Source organism: Mus pahari, chromosome 5 (genome assembly GCF_900095145.1).
Source record: "Mus pahari chromosome 5, PAHARI_EIJ_v1.1, whole genome shotgun sequence".
In the NCBI taxonomy this organism is placed as follows: domain Eukaryota; kingdom Metazoa; phylum Chordata; class Mammalia; order Rodentia; family Muridae; genus Mus; species Mus pahari.
Genome location: NC_034594.1, coordinates 110,757,872 through 110,784,168, shown reverse-complemented (window position 1 = coordinate 110,784,168; position 26,297 = coordinate 110,757,872). Strand labels below are relative to the sequence as shown.

Here is a 26,297-nt window from a genome sequence, read left to right as displayed (position 1 = left end):
GCAGAGGCAGGTGGATTTCTGAGTTCAAGGCCAGCCTGGTCTACAGAGTGAGTTCCAGGACAGCCAGAGCTATACAGAGAAACCCTGTCTTGACCCGCCCCACCCCCCAAAAGAAATGAAAGGATTAAAGGATTTCCCCAAGCCCTGAATAGGGCGATTGGGACAGCGTGACTGGGACAGCCTGAGAAGCCTTACCCGATGAGTGTGAAGACTGCATACTCTGAATCGGATGGATGTCATGCAGACAGCCAGAGACTCTCCTGTTCTTCATCAAACTTCTGCTCCTGAACCAAAGACAAACCATAACATTAGTTGCTCTTCACCACAGAAGTGTTAAGAATGCAGCCAGCTTTGTAGGAACAGAGTCCCAGCACTTAGGAAGCTGGCATAAGTGGCATAAGTTAGAGAGTTTGAGGCCAGCATGGCCTACATGAGACCCTGTCTTAGGGCAATACTATTACTATTATTCTTCCCAAAAAGGACCAACTCATTTCAATCTCTGAGCAGGAATTTTCCTCTGTGAAGGCATGGCCCTAATAGAGTTCATGAACTGGAATAAGCATTTCTTGTGCACTACCCCTTAGGCTTCTGGCATTTGCCCACAGGGAGAAGCCTGCCACACAGCTGAACAAGTCCTACAAGGACAGAGGGTGCTTCGGTAGTCTGGGCCGTGGAGTTGGCAAGGCCTCTTGAAAAACAGTGACCCTGAAGGATGACCATGACTTGGAAAGCAGGAAATAGCACCTGAAATACAGGCATGGAACACGGGAAGACTTGGAGGTAAACCATGGGAAGAACCAAGCTGGGCACTGAGCGACTGCTTTCCGTGAAGTCTGGGGGAGATGGTAAGAGATGGGGCTGGGGAAGTGCCAGGAGCAGCTTGACTTACCTAGGGGAGGGAGGGGTTTAAACAGGGCAGCTAGGACATTTAGCATCTAAGGGACCCTGTGGGGATCAAGCCTGAGAGAGCAGTGCCACCAAGAGAAGTGCCGCAGCCTTTCGCCTAGAAAACACTCTCTCCCTGTAGTTTTCTAAACTCCGAGCCTAGCTCACCACGAGCAGTGACCTACAGCTAAATGCAGGCGACCCTTTGGTGTCTTCCTAATCAGATTTTCTACTACTGTTGACTTGCCAAAGGAAAATACTATTTCCTGAAGAGATTGTTAGGGTAGTCTTCTCACAAAGCTTAAGTGTTTCAAATATAAACTCCCCTGTAAATTCTTACAAAAAGAAATGAAACCGCAGAAATATGACTGAACATAAAGGGAAACTATCAATTTCTAAGTATGTGCTTTTCTAGAGATAGAAAAGTAAGCTAAGCTAGGAAAAGTATTGTTCTTGCCCCACTGTCACGTCAAACAGGGTTTAAACAAGAGAACGCTTGCACATTCCTGCCAGAGAGTTTTCACTCACCGAGAGAACAATTCACTTTTAACTGTCAACACTGCCTATGATTTACAGGCTGCAGGAGCGGCCTGTTTTATTGCAGAGCCCTGTGGCCCAGCAGAACCAACAGCAGCTCTATAATAATCTGTCAGCATTTCCATTACCTGCAGGCTTGCTCGAAGTCTGTAACTCTGTCATAAACATTCTCACAAGGCTGAAACTTCATGCACAAGGTCTCAGACTAAGAGCAACTCACTTGAAAAAATATCATTGAATTACAGAAGTTCTCCAAGTATCATTGCCACATAAAACACCTGACTTCCTTCTTTTCTTTCTTTCTTTCTTTCTTTCTCTTTCTTTCTTTCTTTCTTTCTCTTTCTTTCTTTTTCTCTTTCTTTCTTTCTTTCTTTCTTTCTTTCTTTCTTTCTTTCTTTCTTTCTTTCTTTCTTTCTTTCTTTCTTTCTCTTGCTTGCTTGCTTGCTTGCTTGCTTGCTTGCTTGCTTGCTTGCTTGCTTGCTTGCTTGCTTCTCTGTATAGCCCAGGCTGTCCTATAACTCACTTTATGGAGCAGCATGGCCTCAGACTCACAGAGATCCACTGCCTCTGCCTCCCAAGTGCTGGGATTAGAGGTGCGTGCCTCCATGTCTGGCCTGAAAAACCTAATTTCAAAATCTTGTAAAATACAAAAAGGAATTTTGGTTTCAGGGTCAAAACTTGTTTGTTTAAACTTGTTTGTTTCTTACCTGCTAACCTAACCTCAGCAGACATAAGATGGAAACCAACATTCAAAGGGCTGAAGATTAGTGCTCACCGACTCATGCTCGTATTGGGATCCACTATGTATGTATGTATGTAATAAGCTTGCATAAAGCTTACACATGTTCATAACGAACTGTCTCCTTCCTTTTAAGAAGGCAGCAATTCTAAAAACCCAAGAGGTTTCATAATGCCTCTCCGGTTTGTTGGTCTGGCTGAAGTCCGGGGAGGTCATTATCACTCTAGGCTGACCTCCTCTCAGCTCTATACATCCAGTTCCATCAGGACCACTCCTAGGCCACATTTGCCCCAGCCCCGAAGTATGTATCTCTCATCCTTAGGCCAAATCATCTGTAGACATCACTGTTTACTAGCACTGGATCAGAAATTTTATCTTCTCTGTATTTAACATTTGAACGATTATTTTCTCAGTGCAGAAGATTGAATGCATAGCACCTCACAATGCTAGATGAGAGCTTTATCTCTGAGACGTATCTCAGACCTAAGATTTAATTTTACAGTATGCTGAAAGCTCAACAGCAGCATAAGCAACCATTGCTGAGCACCAGGCTTGCACGCATCTCCTCTAGCCCCTATAACAACTCTGTAGCATCATCCCATGCTGAAACCAGAGGTCACCGAGGTGGCCAGGATGGCAGCTGCTCTATGAGGAACCGACATCTGGAGCTGTATAGTACTTGCCCACTCTCAACGACAAGAGGGCAATGCCCCTATGGTGGGGCCAATGCTACTGATGGTCACACCTTGAAAACTCCCTCAGCCAACACTCCAGACGCAACAATTCTTAATGTCCTGTGGATGTTACAGCCAATGGGAACGTCCATCTCTAACACACTGCTTTCCCAGCTTAAGACCAGAACACCCCGAGCTTTTCCCTGCCTTAACCCCACAACCATGCACAAGTCCTATGACTCTGCACCTCAAATATGTGTAAAATGCTGTTCTCTGTTCTCTCTCCAGTGCCTGACTCATGAGGACAGGGAAGATTTTCTTACCTGGGATTCCTCAGGACATGTCCGACAGTAGCCGTCATAGAAGCATTTGTTTTTAATAACAACAAAATAAAACTAAAGAGCTAGATATTGCAGGCCAGAGCCTTTCGATACCATTTGCTCCTGTACTCTGAGCTTCTAAGACCAAAGCAGACCTAGGTTTCCGTGAACAGCATCTATCTGCCTACTATGGATGCTTTTATACTTTGGTTTGGTAGATAATACTTGTCATGTGCGGATCAGATGTTCTGTATCACACTGGTTAACTCTTTCGTGGTACTCATACTAACCTGATTGCATTTAAATGTGTAACTTACAATAAAATACCATAGGTCAGATTCTTGAGATGTTAAAAGTAATACTATTCCATATATATATATATATATATATATATATATATATATATATGCTACTCTAGGCTGCTCTTAAAACTAATACAATAAAACACTGAACATTTCTGCTTATACAGCAAACTGGTAAACAATGTAATACTATATGCACTATAATTTGATCAGTAACATTAATGCCACTTATATTAACATATTATGACAATAGATCTCTCAAGATAATTTTATATATGTTATATGTAAATACTATATACTTTTATACTTGTACATTTACACAGAACAAGCAAAGCAATAAACACTTACCTCCTTTTAGAAAGGGAAGAAACTGGTGTGCTTGTAATGTCGGGTTCCCACTCATCTGCAGGATCACAGAAGACATCCTCACCCGTGTTACCACCGTTACTCTAAAGAAAATAAAAAATAGCCTTCGCATTAAATATGGGTGAAAATGCTTTACAATTAAGTAAAAAAAAAAAAAGCTTAAATGATTTTACTATTTTAAAATATAAAACTAAAGCCTACTGAATCAACTAGCCTGGGCCCATGGTGCTTACAGAGACTGAGCCACGAACCAGAGACCACGCCTGGGCTGGACCCAGGTCCCCTGCACATTTGTAGCACTGGTGCAGCTTGGTCGTCTTGTGAGTTCTCTAACAACTGGAGCGGGGGCTGTCTGTCTCTACTGCTTGCCTTCCTTCCCCTTCCCCTAGCTGGACTGCCTCGTTGGGTCTCAGTGGGAGGGGATGCACTTACCCTTGCTGACTGGATATCCCCGGGTGGGGCCCAAGGCCGGACAGCTTTCCCTCTCACTGAGAAGGGGAGGGAGTTGTGGAGGTTATCTGATTAGTCTTTTGTTTTGTTTTTCTGTGTAGCCCCGGCTGTCCTGGAACCCGTACTGTAGACAGGGGTGGCCTCAAGCTCACAGAGATCCACCTGCCTCTGCCTCCTGAATGCTGGGATTAAAGATAGGTGCCACCACCACCCAGCTTATCCCATTAGCCTTAACTATCATATTATCGATCAAATTAAAACCTAACTATACAAATTATAATAAACACATGTATGCAGATGCCATTATGAAATTAATTATTTTGTATGCTAACCTATAAACTACTATTTTGAAAGGCTAACCTAAAAAAACTAAACAAAACAGCAACAACAGCAAACAGTAATCACAAGATGCTGGAAATTAAAATAAGTCTCATAAAAACAATGAAATATCTCAAAAATTACAACCTGGACAGGGGAGATGGCTCAGTCAGTAAAAGCCTTACCTTGTCATCACAATGCCTGAATCGTTTCCTAGACCCATGTGAAAAATGCAGGGTGAGCCTGCACACATTTGCAATCCCAGTCCTCGGGAGCTGGGTTGCTGGATCTCCAGGACAATACAGAAAAAGCCTAGTGATCTCTAGGACAGCGAGGAAAAGTGGATGGTGTCTGAGGACTGACACTGAGGTTGTCCTCTGGCTCGGGCACACACACAACAATCACTTCTAGGTTGAATATACTAATAATAACCTATACATTAGATAGTGAAGCACTCTCATGAAAAGTCTACCTAGATACTACAGAGCTTGACTCAGACAGTACAGCACGTGTAAAGACTGAGTAAACAACTTCAATAAATACTCAAAAGCAGGGAGTCAAAAAGCAAGCTCCAAGGGTAGGGCTTCGAGTGTGCAATGGTGTAAGAACGGTCAGATGGCCTTGATGCTGCTTGAAATACACTCACACTCGTTACTGTAAAATCAGAAATTAGTAACAAACAGAAACAGACGGGAAGGAAAACCACCCTCAAGCACACCACAGAGAGAGACACCGTCACTGCTGTGACATCACACTCTCAGGATTTGGGATTATCTTCAAGTACACTTTGCTGGGTCTAGAAGGCTGGCTAAGTGGTTAAGAGCACTTGCTGCTCTTGCAGAGGACCTGGGTTTTGATCCTAGGTCCTCTGCATGATGGCTCACAACCATCTACAGCTCCAGTCCCAGGAGCCATGACGCCCATTCCTGAATCCTGAAGGTACCAGGCACGCATGCGATACATGAATATACACACAGCAAAGCACACACATTAAACATGAATATACACACAGCAAAGCACACACATTAAACATGAATATACACACAGCAAAGCACACACATTAAACATGAATATACACGCAGCAAAGCACACACATTAAACATAAATATACAAGCAGCAAAGCACACACATTAAACATGAATATACAAACAGCAAAGCACACACATTAAACAAGCAGCAGCAGCAGATACTTTGCTTTTCTCTAACAAATCCTGATTCCTCATGAAATTTGTTTTAAAAACAACAACAACAACAACAACAACAAAAACACATTCAGCAGGTTTGGTAGGTTTCATTTAGGATTTTTCTAGTGTTCATATTAAGATTGGTTTGTAATCCGAGTCATGTTTCCAGCTTTTTTTGTTGGTTTTTGGAGGTGGTAGTGACTTTGTGTGTGTGTGTGTGTGTGTGTGTTGTTGTTTGAGAGCAGTCTTTCTATGTTGTAGGGAGCAACAGCCCCTGCCCTGGGCTACCCGAAGCCGCACCTTATAGACGGCACCTGTCGGCTGTGAAGCTTGTGGTAACCAGGTCCACATTTGGTGGTGATTTGTTCCTGCTCTTCTGGTTGGCTGAGGCTGCGCGCCTGGTGAAGTGACATAGCCTGCCGCGATTGGTTGGCGTGAATGATATAAAAGGGCTTGTAGCCCGGGGCTGGGGGAGAAGATTGTTCAAGGTTCCTGAATAAACTGCTGAGAGAAGAACTGGTGGTTGCGTCTTTCTTGCTGGTCGAGGGGGCACGCAACACTATGTAGCCCTGGCTGGCCTGTCTATGAAGACCTCAAACTCAGATCCACTTGCCTGTCTCCCAAGTGCTGGGCTTAAAGGTGTGAGCCACTGTGCACAATTCTTAAATTTTTTAAGTTACTCTGAGTATCATAAGATGAATTCCCACAGAACAAGGCTTCTCTTTTCTCTGGCACCCTGAAATTGTGCTCATAAAGTTGACTGGAACCAGTGTCTTTTTAACCCCCCTCCCCCCCAATTCATTCCTTTTAGATTTTAGAGGCACATTCTCATGTGTTCAAACTTTTGTATTCAGCACAGGCCGGCCCTGAACCCTCAGCTTCCTAAGTGCTGGGATTACAGGTGGGAGCTACCACATCTGGCACATCTGGCACATCTGGCACATCTGGCTCTTTCCTACCTTGTTCTTTTTTTTTTTCAGTTCGGCAACTTTGACATTCAGCAGGTTAGTTCTCACCAACATTAACTGTAGATTTTTGATGTAGTAACAGGCACGTCAGGTACCCATGTGCAGAGCTTGTTTGGCGAATCCTCATGCTCACTGCGTTTTCTGGACAAATGCACTCAGATGTGATACAGAACACCCCTTACTCCTTTGTCCCTTTGTACAGCTTTATTGTGCCTGCTGTCAATGCGCACATCTGGAGTCCCCGTCTCCTTCATGCCAGATTTCTGGATTTCTCTGAGTGCCCGAGGAGCACGCTTCTGGAAGCCCACTCCATGGATGCTCTTGTGAATGTTCATGGTGTGTTGTTGGGTCACCACCTCTCCGATGGCAGAACAGCCTTTCTTCATATCACCCTTCTTGGAGGGAGCCATTCTGCCAGACCCAGTTGGCAAAAACTCCTATTTTTTTTTTAATTGTTTTTTAATCTACTTCATTTACAAACTTTTAACATTATTACATGGTTGTCCTTCCAGTAATTCAGCTTTTATAATTTATCTTTTCCTAGAATGTCTTTCCTTTCTAGAAGTCTCAAATAAATAGCACAGGAATGGCTCTAAGGCAACATACCATAGAGCCCAAATCCGTACCCATGTTTACTGCTAGAATATTTACAATAGCACAATAACCAGGAGATGGAAACTAGCCTAGATGTCCATCAAAAGATGAATGTATAAAGAAAATGTGGTATGTATGTATATATATATATATATATATATATATATATATATATATATATATATATATGCAATGGAATTTTATACATCTGTTAAGAACACTGAAATCCTAACAGAAAAATAAACAGGGCTGGAAATGATTATGTTAACAAAATAAATCAGATTCAGAAAGGCAGTGGCGTTTAGCTGTTTTCTATTGTATATGGATTTGCAATTATGTAGTGTGTGTGTTTACATGTGTAGAACAGGGGATCATGGGCGGGGAAGGGAAAGGGATGGAACAACACAGATGAGGGAAGCCACAGGAGCCCAGGGACAGAACAGAGAGATGAGACTGAGAACCAGGTACAAGTACATGTGTGAAAGTGCTGTGATGAAATATTAATTTTTCATTAATTATATTTCATTAATTAATGTTGTAGTTAACACATGATTTTGTAAGCTAACCTAAGAATGCAAACACACAGACCGACAGGGACATCAGGGAGGCTCAGCAGGTTTGGGCACTGCTCAAAAGTTCCAGGACCCACATGGCAGAAAGGGAGAAGAGGGAGAATCAGCTCTCCCAAGCTGTCCTCTGATCTGTACATCAGCCTCTGTGTGTCTGTCTCTGCCTGTCTTATACACACACAGATAAGTATAAGTAAACAAATACAGAAGTAGCATAACACTTTATCGATGATATAATTGTTTACTCACTCTTGGCCTTTTTGTTTTTGGTTTTGGTTTGTTTATTTATTTATTTATCTATCTATCTATTTATTTATTTTTCGAGACAGGGTTTCTCTGTGTAGCCCTGGCTGCCCTAGAACTTACTCTATAGACCAGGCTGGCCCTGAACTCGCAGAGATTTCCGCTGCCTCTGCCTCCTGCATGCAGGAATTAAAAGGGATGCACTACCATTGCCCAGCTTGATATCAATTTAGATACCATTTTCTGTTTTTATTTTTTGAGACAGCATCTCATGTAGCTCAGTTTAGCCTTGCATATGGCCAGGGATAACAACCTTGAACCCCTTGGGTTCCTGAGTGCTAAGGTTACAATAGATGCTATCTTCTTAGGACCACATGTCTCAAGTCTCCACAATCTAATTCATTAGTGACTCCTTTTTTTCTCACAAGCATTCCTTCACTTGCTTTCCTTTGTCTTATAATCTAGATTGAGTTAATTACCTTCACTTTTGATGAAATAATCCACAGATTAAAACTCTGACAATACTCTCTAGGCTTTAACACATAATATTTTCATTAATATTTTGAGCATTATCTTAGTATTATAGAATATAATTCTAGCAGTCACATAATTTGAACATGGGATATTTGAAAAATATTAATACTACAATTTAATACATGTTACAATTACTTTTGGGATAAATACATAACAATATAGAAGAAATAACTTTAAGTTTATATCCTTCAAAAAATCCATAATAAATTTTCCTTAAACAAACAAACAAACCAACAACAACAAGGGCTGGAGAGATGGCTCGGTGGTTAAGAGCACTGTCTGCTCTTCCAGAGGTCCTAAGTTCAATTCCCAGCAACCACATGGTGGCTCACAACCATCTGTAATGGGATCTGAGGCCCTTTCTAGGTAGCTAGGGCTACCTAGAAAGAGCTTGTCTCAAAACATTTTTATGTATGTCTGTATGCTTGCTTGTGTGTGGGCAAGTAGTGCAGTTAGCCAGGGAGGCCAGGGCTTTAGATCCTTCTGGAGCTGGAGTTACAGGTGGCTATGAGCCGCCAGATGTGGTTGGTGGGAAGAGAACTTGGGCCCTTTGCAAGAATAATACGAGTTCTTAACTACTGAGGCCTTTCTTCAGCCTCAGTTTTTATTTGAGTCAAAGATATAAACCTTAAAATAAAAATGTAGAGGCCTTAAGAGTAAACTCTGAGCAAAAATGGATTTAAACACAAATAAAAATATATACAAAAATAAAATATCGTGATGTAGTTTCAGAGCCTTCTAAACCCAACAGGTAGGGGGATCAGTAGTTTGAGGTCATCTTTAGCCACATAAGAAGTCTAAGCCTGCTGGGCAGTGGTGGCGCACGCCTTTAATCCCGCACTTGGGAGGCAGAGGCAGGCTGAGTTTGAGGCCAGCCTGGTCTACAAAGTGAGTTCCAGGACAGCCAGGGCTACAGAGAGAAACCCTGTCTCAAAAAACCAAAAAAAAAAAAAAAAAAAAAAAAGAAAAAAAGGCTAAGCCCAATCAGTGCTATATGAGATTCTATTTCAAAACAGAATAAAAGCAATAAAAGGGTCACACAGAGCTAGGGAAATGGCTCAGTTGGTTAGATGCTTGCTAACCCAGCATTAGGACCTGAATCTGTGTGGTCAGCACTAGGTACATGGGTGCATGTCTGCATTCTCAGCACAGGGGAAGACAGTCAGATTCCTGGGACTTAGCAGTCAACCTTAGCTGAACTGATGAGCTCCAGGCTCATCTAGTCCCCAAAATAAGCTAGAGAGTGATCAATCAACATCAAAGTCTGGTTTCCACCCACACAGACACATCCACACACACCCCACACAGCACCAGGAAAAAGATCAGTACTAAAATGAGTGATTAGAATAAAAAACTTATTAACAAAATACATAAACCGCTTAACAGAAAGTGCAGCCAGGCTGGTGGTGCACGCCTTCAACCCCAGCTCTGCAGAGGCAGGGGCAGGCGAGACTTTGAGTCTGAGGCCAGCCAGCAGAACCCAATGGGAAAACTAAAAGAAGTCAAAGGAAACTTTACCACAAAGAAGCAAAGTTAAACCCTGGCTTCCCTAGTTACTAAAAGAAAAGCCATATAAATTTCTAACATTGCTTTGTGGCAATACTTAAAGTAAGCAATGATGGACAGCCAACAAAAAACCCATATTCTGTTACTGTTTTTTGAAAATATAAGGCAAGAAAACAGATGTTAAAAATAACAAAAAGATGGTTTTAATTGTGATCAACAAAAGCCACAATTAGAAACATCCAGAAGACAATAATGGGGAAAATAAGTAACGGCATACATTATTCTGGCACAAGGAGATAATGCCAAGCCATGGGACTATCTTCCCTGAAGCTTTTTTTTTTTTTTTTTTTTTTTTTTAATTTTTTTTTTTTTTTTTTTTTTTTTTTTAAAGATTTATTTATTATATGTAAGTACACTATAGCTGTCTTCAGACACTCCAGAAGAGGGTGTCAGATCTTGTTACGGATGGTTATGAGCCACCATGNGTAAGTACACTATAGCTGTCTTCAGACACTCCAGAAGAGGGTGTCAGATCTTGTTACGGATGGTTATGAGCCACCATGTGGTTGCTGGAATTTGAACTCCGGACCTTTAGAAGAGCAGTCGGGTGCTCTTACCCACTGAGCCATCTCACCAGCCCTTCCCTGAAGCTTAAAGGCAAAGCTGGCAGAGCACACAGTTACAACATAGACTCAGCTCTGAATGGCTGCCATACTTGAACTATGTTGAAGCAAACCAGTGAGACTCCACTGACATGCACAAGGAAAACAGATTCACGCAGCTATTAGTACTGGAGATCTCAGTAGCTGATGGATGTCCTCTTACTTAACAAGAATATGTCAGCTCTATATTTTGTTTTCTTTTGGGAGGAGCAGAGACCTTGACAGGGTTTCATACAAACCAGTTTGGTCTCAAACTCACTAGTAACTGAGGTGGGCCTCAAACTCCTCATCTTTCTGTCTCTGCAGCTCAAGTGCTGTGATCATAGGCATGTATGACTATACCCAGCTGCATTTTTAAGAGTTTATAGAAGAGTTAGGAATACTGGTTGCTCTTCCAGAGGATATGAATTTAATTTCCAGGGCCCACATGGTGGCTCACAACCCTTTGTAACTCCATTCCAGGGGATCTGATGCCCTTTTCTGGCCTCTGACGGTATGAGGCATACATGTGCACACAGACAACAGACATTCATGCAGGCAAACATACATACAAATTTGTTTTGTTTTGTTTTTAATTTTACAGATTTTAATATCACAAACCTCATAAAGCTCTTTCAGTGCTGCAAGTTTAGATTCAAACTTTTCCAGACTCCAGAAAGTTGAGATCCCAAGCTGGAGGTTACGAACTCGAACAGAGGTATCAGAGCGGCCTTTGTCTGATGCATCATGTCTGGAGAGAAAGAAAAATGCTTAAACCTAAAACACATAAACACCCAACGGGGCTCTTACTGGCAAAGAGCACGGCCTGCTCTTCCAGAGGACTCGGGTTTGGTTTCAAGCATCCATACTGTCTTGTTCACAAGCACTTGAAACTCCAGTTCAAGGGGCCCTGACGCCCTCTTCTGGCCTCCAATGGCTACTATGTGCACATGGTGCATATAACCACAAGCAGGTGCACACACACATACAGCATAGATAAGTCATTTTTTAGAATTGGGGTGCAGATTGGGTGGTGTGGCTTGGTGACACAGCACATGCAGAGCAGACATGAGACCATGGATTCAATTCCCAGTCCCACCAACATAAAATAAACATGGAATGCAGATAAACAAGATTTCAACTCAATAGGAAACCCAGTAGATGCTGGGTGTGGTGGCACACGCCTTTAATCCCAGCACTCGGGAGGCAGAGGCAGGTGGATTTCTGAGTTCGAGGCCAGCCTGGTCTACAGAGTGAGTTCCAGGTCAGCCAGGACTACACAGAGAAACCCTGTCTCCAAAAACCAAAAACCAAAAAAAAAAAAAAAAAAGAAACCCAGTAGACTTTTTTTTTTTTTGGTTTTTGGAGACAGGGTTTCTCTGTGTAGCCCTGGCTATCCTGGAACAGGACAGGCTGGCCTCGAACTCAGAAATCCGCCTGCCTCTGCCTCCCAAGTTCTGGGATTAAAGGCGTGCGCCACTACATCCAGCTACCCAGTAGACTCTTACAAATGGAATCTTAAAGCCTCTGTTACCAGGGATTCTGATATCTGTTCTTTCCTAGAAAGAGACTCCTATATAGACTTCAGAGAAACTTGAATTTTAAAAAAAAAAAAATGATGTATAGGTCAACAAATGTAAAAGCTACTCACCTGCCAAAAATATAGCACTTTTTAAATTTCTCACTGATGACATTGGCTTCCTGAATCATCGTGGAGAGTTTCATGGAGTTCCAGTTTGGCTGAACTAACAAAAACCATACAGATTAGAGCCAAAATGCACGTCTGACCACAGCACTTATCGCCAGTTAGAATAATCCCATACTACTGACATTAGGGGTTGGAGAGATGGCTCAAGCAGCCGAGAGCATCAGCTGCTCTTTCTGAGGATACAGGTTTGCTTCCCAGCATCCACACGGTAGCTCACAACCATCTGTAACTCTGGATCTCTAATGCCCTCTTCTGGCCTCTGTGGGTACCAGGCATGCACAGGGTGCAGATACACATGCAGGCAGAATACCCATACTTTAAAAAGTAAAATAATGTTAAAAATTTAAAAATGACATTGAACAAATGTTTTTAATCTTGCATCACAAGAGAAGGGCAATGTATGAGTAATTTTTTTTTTAATTCTTAAAAGTCAAGCTAGTCTTTACGTAAAGTGGGTTGTCTTGTATGTGGTGGAATGGAACAAAACAGAAAAGGATCCTGGGAGAGAGGAACACCTATTACTCTTTCCTCTAATATGTCTAAAGGGATTTTTCTTCTTCAATATTTTAAATATTGATTTAGTTAATATTAACATGAATGAATATCAATTTTTAACATTCATTTTAAAATGCTTTATTTATTTAATGGGGCATGAAAGTGTCATGACATGCATATACAGGTTAGAGGACAAGTCGTGGGGATCAGTTCTCTTTGTACCATGTGGGTCCTGGGATCCAGCTTTGGTCATTGACCTTGGCAGCAAGTGCTTCTACAGGCTGGGTAATCTTACCAGCCCCAAATTATTTTTCTTCACTATCTAATTTTTCTAAATCATTAGGTAAGATATATTAAAGGTTAATGTATTAAAAATTATACCCATTTTAAATTTTCTAGACAAATATAAAACTTAAGAAAGGTATCTAGAGGTATGGGTCTACAGAGAAACACCTGTTTCACATGGAGTCTTGGCCACACACACACACACACACACACACACACACTAAATAAATAACCACAATAAAAGGAGAGTGATTTAGCACTTGCATTTTCCATCTGTAACGTTAGGATTTCACTCAGCTTTTCAAATGCTGGACGGTTTCTTCCCACCGAGTTACAGCTCCCCACCCTAAGTCTGAGGTGTTATCATAAATATTTTTTCTATGTTATGTCATACAAAAAGCCATGTGTTATCCCACGGATAATCTTCACCAGTAGTCTTCAATGGTGATGAAAGTTGTCTCTTAAAGACCAGGAACAAGGTAAGGAGGCCACTCTTGTCACACCCAACAAAGAATTGGGTCCCAGCCAGAGACATTGACACGGGGAAGAAATGGAATCCAAATTAAAAAGGAATAAAATTGTCTGTGTGTAGATGAGATGGGCAGCTAAAGAGTCCACCAAAACAGGTGCAAGACAGAAAAAAAAAAAAAATGATTGTGTCTCTGTACTCTGAAAACAACATATTAAAACAGGACTAGTGCTGTGGTGTAGCTCAGTAGGGAAGTGCTTGCCTGGGATGCACAGTTCCCAGTCCTATCCAAACTTGCTCCTCTCTCTGTTTCTCTCTGTGTGTCTCTGTTTCTCTCTGTTTCTCTCTGTGTGTCTCTTTCTCTCTGTCTCTCCCCCCCCCCCCCAGAGAGCAATGGGATATAGAAGGATACATCTCACCACAGAAATAAAACACCTGAATACTGAAATACAAACCAGCTTTGATGAAAGAAACTGGACATAAATACATACACATAGTATTCATGCATTAGAAGAGTAAACTTTAAAAGAACTGGCTAAGGCAATGTACAGATTCAGTGTGATCCTTATCAAAATTCCAATGGCATCTTTCACAGAAATAGAATATCAACTCATTTCAGGCTACAATTTCAATAAATTATTTTGGAGGTGGGGGAAACACAAATATGAAGTCTGTAGGACCAATACAACTATTCTAAAAACTGAGCATTAAAAACCATTCATATAAATATATTGACACACAAAAAACCAGCATCTAGAACAAAGTCTTATTTATTTCTCTATTTACTTACATATGTATTTACTTGGCGCTGGGGATTAAACCCAGGGCTTTCTGCATGCCAGACAAACATTTTTGGTAAATTACATCCCCAGCCCAGCATTTTTTATATGTAAAGGCAGCTAAGATAAAGAACATTAGGAAAGTATGTTACCTTCGGTGTATACTCACGGGTGAAAGCTTTATCCCTGTTTCCCTGATTCTCCTGAAGCATTTGTACTTCTTCAGCAATCTTTTGCTTTTCAATTTCTAAAGCTTCTAAGATCCTTGCATGTCGGATTCTATGGTCTTCTAAGGCCTATTGGATGTGCATTTGTATAGACCAGCACATGAGGAGATGGAGAAAGAGAATTTGTATAATCAGAGAGGCTGAGAATGTTCATTGGCTTCACCATACTAGCCATTTTGCTGCTTATATATACCTCATAACATCATGTTATTTACCTAACATATACATAAGACGACCCTTTTTAAAGCATATTAATCCAGCCAGCAAAATGGCACTCGACACCACACGTGATGACCTACCTGAGTTCAATCCCTGGGACTCACGGGGTGGAAAGAAAGAATCAATCCCCAAAGTTGTTCAGTGACTTCCATATACACACCATGAGGTATACACACAAAAAGTGTTTTAAAAAAAAAGACCAGTAGAGGCTGGGCAGACGGCTCAGCAGGCCAAGTACTTGCTGCACAGTATGAGGACTGTGTTGTATTCCCAGCATCCACATAGACATTTTGGAACCAGGGTTATAGCAGATGTAACCTGAGTACCACCGGAAGAAGGCAACAGATGGCTGGAGCTCACTGGCTAGCTAGGCCTGCCAAGAACAGCAGCTCCCAGGCTCAGTGAACCACCCTGTCTCAACAAGGAAGGTAGAGCAGAGACTGAGGAAGACTTCTGATGTCAACCTCTGGCCTCCACACAACTGTCCACGTGGGCAGGCATACCATGAATGTACATGAGTACATACACATGCATACCGCCCCCCAAAAGATTGATCACTGCAACGCTATAATGACATTTCATCTTACCATACTCATTTCATTAAGAACACATGGTTAACATATTTTATTAAACACAAGTTATTTTTTAAAAAGATTTATTTATTTTGTGTACGTGAGTACACTGTTGCTGTCTTCAGATACAGCAGAAGAGGGCATCGGATCCCATTACAGATGGTTGTGAGCCACCATGTGGGTGCTGGGAATTGAACTCAGGACCTCTGGAAGAGCAGCTAGTGCTCTTAACCGCTGAGTCACCTCCCCAGCCTAAACACAAAAGTTTTAAAAAAACTGCCTTATAAACTTTCATAATGATTTTCCTCATAAGACCATTAGGATTCTGAGAGTTTGTGTATTATTATCACATCTGTGTGACTGTGTGTGGGGCTGGGGTGCACATGGCGAGTGCAGCTGTGGAGGCTGAAGGACAACTGTGTAGAGTGGGCTATCTCCTTCCTCCTTTATGTGGGTTCCAGGGCTCCAACTCAGGTCACAGGGCTTGTGAGGCATCATAAGGAATTTCTGATGGCACTGATTAACATTTTTCTTCCCATTGCTAGTAAGTAAAGAATCTGCAGGGGTAAAAAGGGGTGGGAGGCACAGCTCAAGAAGGACAGGAATTAAGGACATTTGCTGACTCAAGGTAAGAGACAGGAGCTAAGAAGGGTTGCCTAGGGTTTCAGTGGTCTGCTGAGCTCCTGATGTCTCCGCCCAAGTTAACAGGCAATGTGCTCACTCACAGCTCGGTATACCATCAGGCTTCGAGTCACGGGGAGAGTTTTCTTCCACCCCAGCTTCAGCCCTGCTCTTCCTCACCCCAGACTCAGAAGAGGAAAAGAGAGAGAGAAAAATGAGGCTACTGCCTGAGACAGCTGTTAAGAGTCAAGGAACAAGTGGGCACTGCGGTGTACACCTTTAAACCACCATGGGATGGGGGTGGGAAGGGAAAGGTAGAAACCAACAAATCTCCACAGGTTCATCCACACATGTATTCCAGACCATCTCTCCAACCCCAGAATTTGCATTTCTAACAGGTTTCTAGAAAAAACCAATGTTTCTCATCCAGAGAACACACTTCAAGAACCACCAATGTGGAGCTGGAGAGATGTTGTGGCAGTTACAAGAACTGGCTGCTCTTCCTGTGGACCTGGGCTTGGCTCCCAGCACCCACGTGGTTCCTCACAATCATCTGTTAAGTACAGTTCCAGGGGATCTGATGCCTTCTTATGTCCTGTTAGGGCACCAAGACCCACACCACACACACACACACACACACACACACACACACACACACACACACACACACACACAAAGGCAAAAATTCATACACATAAACAAAAAACATAAAATCCACCAATTTTGAAAGAAGGAAAGGCCCAAATGTTAGTAAAGTAGCTGAAGATGCTGTTAACACACTAATGCTCTGGTCTTATTGTTCAGTTTTGTAAACCTTGGCCATTTTACATTGGCCCCAGAAAAGCGGCCTTTCATCCTCATTGAGATGGAAGACGTATATATCGTATCAAATGCTCTACCCCGAGCCCTAGGAAACCGCCTCTCTATCAGTATGTTACCCAATGTAATGGCTTTGCTTTTCTTCCTAATGTACTTTGGGTCCTGGTTCCAGTTCCTTATGTATACTATTCAGCATGACGGATGAAGGCAGTTGTAGACACGAGAAAAGAAAAAACTAAGATGGAGTTAAGAAGAGGGCTATGTGACCGTGGGCTGTGGGCTGGTGCATGAGCAGCAGCAGGACAGGAGCAGAGGGAGACATTCCTACCTAGAGACTTTGCAGCTCTCTCATCAAAGGCTGCGGTTCAGACGTGGACTCACCTGCTTTGTGGCCAGGGTCTCCATCTCTAGTCGCCTTTTGTTCACGTACACTTCCTGTTCAAGATGCTGCTTCGCCCTTTCCAACTCCTCAATCTTGTGACTAGCTTTTTGGTTATTTATTTCCTCCAATCTCTTCCTTTGAGACTCTTCCCTCTTTATAAATTTATCAACAGTTAATAAGAATTAACTCAGGCAAAAAATGCAAAGACATTTTCCAAAGACAGTGGCCCTAGGGTGTAAACGTTCCCCTTGTAACAAATGAACAAGAACACAGTAAAGCTGTGGAACACACCACACTCATGCAGTTCACGTGATCCAACCACACATGAACGTCACGGGTCCAACTTCTGTAGGTATGTCCTCTAAAATGGGTTTGTGGGGTTAAAGGTTTACCACTGAATCCCCAAGAGGAGCCACAACCCCTGTGTTGGCCGAAAGGAGTCTATTTTCTTCTCCTCGCAGCCAAGAGCTACTATTAACTTGTTACCAGTGGCTCTAACCTTAGTATCCCAGGCTAGCCTTGAACTTAACTGAAGATGTCCCTGAACCCTTGATCCTTCTGCCTCTGCCACTCAATTGCTGGGGTATACATCACCACGCCCAGTTTATAGACCACACCCAGGGGTGCACTAGACCAGCCAAGCTCCCTCTGGGAGGCTGTGGCTCAGCTCCCCGCTAGTCTGAGGGAGGATTGAGGGCGCCCTCACCAGCTCTGCCTCCAGGGCCTGGATTTTGCACTCATACGCAGCTTTTTGGGAAGAAAGTTCTTGCTGGGCCATCTCCTTTGCAATTTGAATTCCTTGCATCATTTCTTCCTTTGCCTTCAGCTGAGCATCTTTAATTTCTGCCTCAAGCCTACAAAGAAGCAAGAATAGTTTTTGAACAGCAGTTTTTTATTAAGATAATTTTAAATCTTAAAACTTAATTTTTGGTATTTTATCTACAGTATTTTTGGATTTTTCACTGGTTTTGAATACATTTTGTCCATACCAAAAAAAAAACCAGGATGAAAATATGATTATTCCTAACTTAGTCATTACTGCAGATGCCTGATTTCAAATTAATGTAAAGCATGTAAAGAAAATGGATCACAGCAAACATTTTAGTAAACATTATAGGCAACATAGTGAACCAGAATAGGGTATTTTCTGTTATGCTAACAGTGCTCTAATTCCACTTTAAGATACAATAGAGCCTTTTTTTGAGACGGCATCTCAGACTAGCCTTCTATATGCTATATACACGGAGGTCCGCCAAAGCGTCCGTCCCCTTGTTTATTCAGCAGTTCAGGGTCTCTGAACGGGGCCGTGTCCTGGTGAGGCAAAGGGCTAGACTCTGAAACAGTTCATTCTGGTGCACACTTTTGCTCACACACACACATTAGTCCGTGGTGACACTTACCATGATCTTTGTGCTGTAAGTAACTCATTTTTGGCAAACTCAAAATCTTTTGGGCCTTCACTTGTTGTGAGATTATTTCTACTAGACAGTTTTTTTCCTTTCTGGACTTCAACTGGATGATTAAATCTAAAATAATGATCTCCACCAAGAACCACCCGATCACCCTAAAACACACACACATACATACAAAAAAAAAAAAGAGTAAGATTTGAGGCAAGTCTAAATGAAAAAAAATTACAAACTTTGCTTAAAAAGAAAAAAAACATTTAAAATTTTGGGGAGAAAACAATAAAATACTGACAATGGTTTCCTATATGAGATAGGTTTTTTTTTTTTAAAAAAAGATTTATTTATTTATTTTACGTACGAGTGGTCTTGGATTCTATTACAGATGGTTGTGAGCCACAATGTGGTTGCTGAGAATTGAACTCAGGACCTCTAGAAGAGCAACCAGTGCTCTAACTGCTAAGCCATCTCTCTAGCCCATCAGACAGTTTCAAGTGCTTTATTCTCCCTCTTATTCCTCTAACAACACAGTTCACAATGACACAGTATTATTGATAATAGACATTAAAGCATAGCCACTGACACATCTGTTTAGTATTTTCCACATGCCAAACACTGCTGAGTAATTCACATGTGCATGTATGTTTTTGTATGCACAATAAAAGTTCATTTACATCTCACAATAACTTATGAGAAACATATTATTCCACTGTTGGGAAAGAGGAAAGTAAGACACAGACTTTATTAATAAAGCAGACACTCACTAAATACCACTCTTTGCAAGCAATGGTATAAGAACTACATGTGAATTATTTTTAGATTAATTCTCCTCTACCTTGAAAAGTAGAATTCATAGAAAATGACCATTATTCTAGTTTTACTGCAACCATTTATGCCGGTTCTCCTGGGATGCCTGTTAGTGACCCTCTGAAAGTGTCCTAACCAGGTAGGACTGTCCCATCATCTAGTTAAGTAACTTGACAAAGGTGTCAGTGCAGGGCACGGACAGAGTGAGGATTTCAGCCTCTCATGGCTTGATTCCTAAGCCCGGGTCTTCCCAGGACATATAGTAGTGAGCCCAGTTCCTGGTTCATACCATTATCACGTCTCTTTGAACAAAGGAAGGCTACTAATGAGTTAATCAATAGAAATTTTGAAACGGGAAAGTTCTCAATTCAGGTCAGTGACTTGGGGGAGAAAACACGGATGCCACGCCAACACCTAACAGCTCCTGCTGACTTACATGATGTAACACTGTGGGCTCCGAGATGTGTGTCCCATTTACGTATGTCTTTGCTTCTCCAGCTGGGACAATACTCACTGTTCCTCCAAAATTTCTGATAGTACTGTTAAAATAAAAAGTACACTGCTATAACTGCAGGGCACTTTACAAAGTAAGGACAGGTAAGAGGAGTAAGTCTGCTGAGCTCCTCTCGTAGCACGTTCATACCAATTTATAGCAACAATAATTTTAAATTATTATATTTTCCCCCAAAATACACTTTGACGTTTGATGAACAGCAGCAATGACAATAAAAAACCACTGGCACATCCAGCAATTGTATCTGCCGATGTAGAGGAAATTTTCACTATACTTTTTATAACTCTTGGAAAAACAAATCAAAATGCTAAAACAAACGTTTCCTGAAAATGAAAAAAAAAAATACTCAGAGAAAAAAAGTTCAAGGAAAAAACAATCAAATACTGACAATGGGTTCCTCCAAGAGAGCATTTTTATGTGCTTTTATTTGTCTGAGTTTCTGCTTTTGTAACTGATTGCATCGCTTGTCCTATAAATGGGCTTTCCTAATGGAAAGGTGAGGCACTCCACTGGAAGAAGCAGGGAGACAAAGTGTAGCCTTAGCCATCTAACTAACAGACCTTGCCGGAGAGCTGAAGAATTGCTTACAAACACCACACATGCAGAGGAGACTTATTCAGAAAATAGGAAACTTCAAAGGCTACCTAGACAGAAAACTTCAGCAAAAGTCAAGTCCTAACTCAAGACCTTAAGCATTGATTAGGCTCCAAGATTTGTAATTAGAGAATAATAGCTCAATTAAAGCACCCCAATGTATCTGAGCAAAATGGTTCACTGCTGGCTGGTGTTAACAGAAGACTGTGCTAACTATGTAGATTTAAATGATTTCCCTTATCACCCTGCTTTCCCACATCTGTGTACAAGTCCACAGCCAGCATTCCAAGCCCCATGTTTCAGTTTCAATCACCAATCTCCTTCCTGGGCCACTGTGTCTCCCTCTGAGGCTCACCTTACTGAGGTAACCACATCAGCACCTGCCCTTCACTGAGTCCCTCCTTCAGGGAAGGAGCTCCTCTTCCTAGCAACATCATTCTCCCAACCCCAACTTGCACAAGTCTTCTAGAAAGCTCTGCTCTGGGAAGTCTGAGGTGGATTCCTCCCTCCAAGCATGCAGGATTTAACTGAAGAATTCCCTCACTCAACACCCAGGAGCCAGATGCATCAGCAGTGAAGACGGATGGGAAAGCAGCTCTCGTGAACATCATGGTCTACAGAGTAAGGCACTGAAGTGTACTAAACGGACAGGATAGAGTTCAAGGCAAGCAAGAGACTCCCTAGCCCTCACTAGACTCTTCATTCTTTGGTTTAGTTTTGTAGCTTTGTTACAGATGTAAATGATGCTGAACTTAGGTGATACATCAAACAATTATCAGGACTGTAAAAGGGTATGAAAAACCTATCTTCCCTTCTAAATTAAAAGGCTTATTATAGTCAGGCAGTGGTAGTGCGCACCTTTAATCCCAGGATTAGGGAGGGAAAGGCAGGCAGATCTCTCCATTCAGAGACAGCCTGGTTTACAGAGCAAGTACTAAGATAGCCAGGGCTACACAGAGAAACCTGGTCTTGAAAAACCAACCAACCAACCAACCAACCAAATGATCAATAAAAAAAACTCAAGTAATCAGAACCACACAGTGTTAGAACAGATCCCCATATTTTTATAAATCACCACAAAAGAAACAATAAACGACTTAATTGGTTATCTAGCTTAGTAACTTGAGGATAAGTATGACATCCACAGAGAACTGATTACTCGCATGGTAATTAATTTTGATTTCTAGTTCATACAAAACTTTAAAAATATAGAGGAAAATAAAAGTTAATATCTGTATGATGTCCCTATAGAAACCTTCACTTTTATATGTATATGTGTAGGTGTGTATGTGTGTGTGTGTGTGTGTGTGTGTGTGTGTATGGTTGTGTTATTTGGGATTGAACTCAGGGTCTTGTGCAAGAATTCTATCAGTGACTTATACCCTTAGTCCTCTTTTTACTGTTTCTTTAGAGACAGAGTCTCACTAAGTGCTCAGGTTGGCCTTGAACTCATTCTGAAGCCCAGTTTGGCCTTGAACTTGCAATTTTCCTGCCTCAGTCTCTGGTATAGGTCTGTGCCATTGGGTCTAGATAAAACATTCTTTCTTAAACAAAACACAAAACTAACAATCGTATAAAGGAAAAATTAACCCTAGGTACTAAAATAAACAGAGGAATCTCAAATGGCTGAGAAAAACTTAAAGAAATGTTCAACATCCTTAGCCATCAGGGTAAGCAAGTCAAACAAACTTTACTATTCTACCTTATGCCTGTCAGAATGGCTACGATGAAAACCACAGTGACAGACAGTTCATGCTGGTGAGGATGTGGAGCAAAGGGAACATTCATTCCTCCATTGCTGAAGGGGAGTGTAAACTTGAATTTGTATAGTCACTTTGGAAATCAATTACAGTGCAGTTTCTCAGAAAATTGGGAATCGATCTACCTCAGGACCCTTCTATACCACTCCTGGGCAAATACCCAAAGGATGATTCATACTATTACAAGGATATTTGCTCAACTGTGTTCATAGCAGCTTTGTTCTAATAGCCAGAAACTGGAAACAACCTAGATGTCTGTCAGTCAAAGAATGGATAAAGAAAATATGGTACATTTACACAATGGAATACTACTCAGCTGTTAAAAACAATGACATCATGAAATCTGCAGGTATATGGATGGAACTAGAAAATATCATTCTGAGTGAGGTAACCCAGACCTGAAAGATAAACATATTCACTTTTCACTTAGAAGTGGATATTAGCTGAAAGTAAAAGATAATCATGCTACAGTCCACAGACCCAGAGAGGCTAAGTAACAAGGAGGGCTTAAGGGAGGATGAAAGGATCACCCTGGGGGGAAGTAGCTTTTGCAGGTGGCCTGGGGTAGGTGGGGTTGGGAACAGGAGAGATCAGGTGTGTGTGTGGGGAAATACTAGGAGAAATGACTGGAATTGAGGGGCATTACAGGGGTGAGACGGAAAGCTACTGCAATGGAAACAGCATGGAATCTACGAGAGTAGTCCTAGCAAAGACTCCTAGTAATGGGGAACACAGAGCCAGAACCAGCCATCTTCTGTAATCAGGCAAGGCCTCAAGTGGACACCAACACAGCCACAAAACCTTTAACCTAGGGATTGTCCTGCCTGCAGAGGGTTGTGGGACTGGAGCCTAGCAGAACTGTCATCAAAGAAACCAGAGACACTTCATCCTGCACTGATAGGAGCAGATGCAGCACCCTGGAGGAGCTCCAAGGGCAAGCCCTGCTCCTGAGAGCCTAGAAAGGTGTGAAGTGCATCAAAGCCTGGATACGATTCACTACTGGTATTAATAATTAGTTCTTTTAGTCCTTAGCACTCCTGACGTTCATCCTCCGGTAAATAAGCAAAGATGGTAGGGATCTGCTAGCAATTTGACTTTAATTAGCAGCTGCTGGGCTCCCCTTTGCATCCTGGCTGCCTTGTGCAAGAGGACTATGAGTCTAAACCAGCCGGACTACATCCTTATGTTAGCAGCAGCTGTTATGGGCACTCCACAGACTGTGATAAAACTACAGGATGATTACCACTGACTGCCCCAGCTTCTTGGACTCAAATGCTTCCTTTTATAAGCTACTTGTGTCATGGCATTTCACCACAGCAATAAAACAGTAACCAAAACCCTCCTGAAGATACAGCCTCAGCCAAGACCCACTGCCTGCCCACCACCCCTGCCTGTGGTCACACTCACTGCTGCAAAGGCCTGCACTAGAAACCTTTTCCTTGCCTATGATCTCTCTCCCAGCGGCCCAAGAGGACCCAACCAGTCCACTGGTGAGATTACAAGAACATTAGGAGAGGAAGAAAGTAAAAACTACTCAAATGTCTACCAAAAAAATAAACTGCAATGATCCATGATAAATTCAGATAATAGGACCCTCCCCAGCAGTGAAAATCAGACTCTTGAAGTCAATAATTTAAAAAATACAACACAAAATTAAAAAAGTTTACAAATACTATTATCTCAACAACACACACAAGATCATTCCATGTATGTAAATAAATTCACACAAAACAAAAACAAATTTAACTTGTCAATTCAAACAAAAAGACTTCCATATAAAATGGATAGTTTACGCTGATGTCTACTATTACAAGTCTAAGAAAAGACATTTCCTTGTAAATAGCAGATCAGGCACACCACAGGGAGCATCATCCCGAACCTTACACTGAGAGGAGCGCCTCTGCTGTTAAACACAATGGTTTTCCTCCTTAAAGAGAGTGTTGAACTGGGTGGTGGCACACACATCTGATCCTAGCACTAAGTCTACAGAGTGAGCTCTAGTACAGTCAGGGCTACACAGAGAAACCCTGTCTCAAAAAAACCCAAAAAAGGGAGAGGGCTGAAGAAGCACTGAGAAGAATCAGTATGAATGAATGCCTTAAAGGACAACGGCCTCACTAACAAGACCCAGAGGGCTGCTGACAGCGAAGGGCAGTACCCTGAAGGAGACTGACGTACCAGTGATCATCAGCAATCAGCACTCCAGACAACTGGATGTCGTGGCTTGAGCTTGATGTGTGCTTTCCAACCGTGGTTACTCCCTCCTTTACCATGTAGAGCAGCATCTCTGACAGCTGCGGGTCTTCATTGAGATTCACAAGGTTTGGCAAGTGGTTGTCTATTTGAAATGTAACTCCTGCTTTCTGGTAGAAGCAAAAAGAAAATCAGTCAAGTATTAAATTCACCTAAAAGAATGGCCTCTGTTAAATATCAGGATCACTTTATAGAGTTTCAGTGCATACAGGTTCATCAAGATTAAAGTTCAGTAGCAGAGTACATGCATGTCAATGCCTTGGTTTTAAGCATGCACACACAGCCCAGAAGCTCCACTTTGTGACTTTCTATGCCTGTCACTACGACACTCGTAAGCACACTGTTCTGCAGCTCTTTCCTCACACTCCCCGTACACTGTCGCATCAAGGCATCTCTGTCAGCTTGCTTCTATTCTATGCAGACTTGGTCACGTCTGTTGTTTCGTCAGCACCACCTTGAACTGACTCACACAGAATCACCACAGGAGCCTCTGGAGCACCCTGTCCCTGTTTCCTTTGTTCCAAATCCCATCCTACACAGGGTGATTCCTCAGCTCCCTGTCAGATACTTCCAAGAGCTTCTCACTTTCTAAAGAGTAAAGACGTTCCTTAGCCTAGAAATCCAGAGCTCAGTAAGCCAATGGCATCTTCCCATGCTTACCTCATGACCTCATCCAAACTGCTTCTCCTCTCCTCTCCTTTCCTCTCCTCTCCTCTCCTCTCCTCCAATGTTCTGTTCTCACCTACCAAAATCTTACCCAACCTCATAGCTCACCTCTTCTTTTTGCTTGTGCAAACCGAGCTGGTCTGTAACAATGTACTCCAAGCTAGCTTCAAAACTCAGGATCCCCCACCCAACCTGGAGATGCTGGAATTAGAGTCGTGGATCACCACACCTGGCAAATCCTACCTCTTCTGTCAGGATATCCTGACCATTCCCAAACCCCGTTTCCTGCTTTCTTTGAGAGTGTGCGTCTGTGTGCATGTATTCAGGGAGGGGTGGGGGTGGGATATGTGGAGACCAGAAGTCAATCCTGGCTGTCTTTCTCATTCACTTTCACCTTATTTTTTTTGAAACAGATTCTCTCACTGACCCCAGGCTAGCTGGCCACTTAACCACAGGGATCCACTTATTTCCTCCTTACCCACCGTCCTTGACCTCCTAGCACTAGGGTGACAGGCCTGCTTTTACATGGCTGCTGGGGAGCTGAGCACAGCTCCTCACCCCTGTGCACTGGTACTCAGGGAGAAGCTGCTGAGGCACCTCTCTGCCCCTTGCCCTTGAGTTTTACAGACGTCCTATCACCCACATGGCCTCGGCTGCTGCTCTGCTGCTCTGAACTCTTCTTGGATATCCTCTGGATTTCACTACTGTAAGGGGGTTTGAGTCCTCCAAAAATAAAAACTAAGACAAAAAAATTCCTCTCTCAGCCTTACAAGCCCTCTGCCGGACTTAGACAATTCTCATTTTCAAAGAGTTCTATGTGTGGCTCTATTTTATCTTGTTACTGTTCATCAACTGTCCTCTACCCCCACACTGCCACCCCGCCCCCGACCA

The 26,297-nt window shown here is 42.3% G+C and overlaps 1 protein-coding gene and 1 pseudogene across 2 annotated transcripts in view; both read right to left on the bottom strand.

The window, feature by feature from the left end:
* Positions 1-26,297, bottom strand: part of Kif14 (kinesin family member 14) — a 61,157-nt gene that overhangs the window by 14,575 nt on the left and 20,285 nt on the right. For both annotated transcript variants that reach the window (XM_021197801.1, XM_021197802.2), the window contains 10 exons: positions 24,666-24,850; positions 20,056-20,158; positions 18,807-18,970; positions 18,113-18,260; positions 17,406-17,558; positions 14,736-14,862; positions 12,482-12,575; positions 11,452-11,581; positions 3,806-3,906; positions 196-284 (listed from right to left, as the gene is read on the bottom strand). In XM_021197801.1, the coding sequence (XP_021053460.1) occupies positions 196-284; positions 3,806-3,906; positions 11,452-11,581; positions 12,482-12,575; positions 14,736-14,862; positions 17,406-17,558; positions 18,113-18,260; positions 18,807-18,970; positions 20,056-20,158; positions 24,666-24,850 (1,294 nt within the window). The remainder of the gene's footprint in view (positions 1-195; positions 285-3,805; positions 3,907-11,451; positions 11,582-12,481; positions 12,576-14,735; positions 14,863-17,405; positions 17,559-18,112; positions 18,261-18,806; positions 18,971-20,055; positions 20,159-24,665; positions 24,851-26,297) is intronic.
* Positions 6,781-7,153, bottom strand: LOC110321523 (annotated as a pseudogene).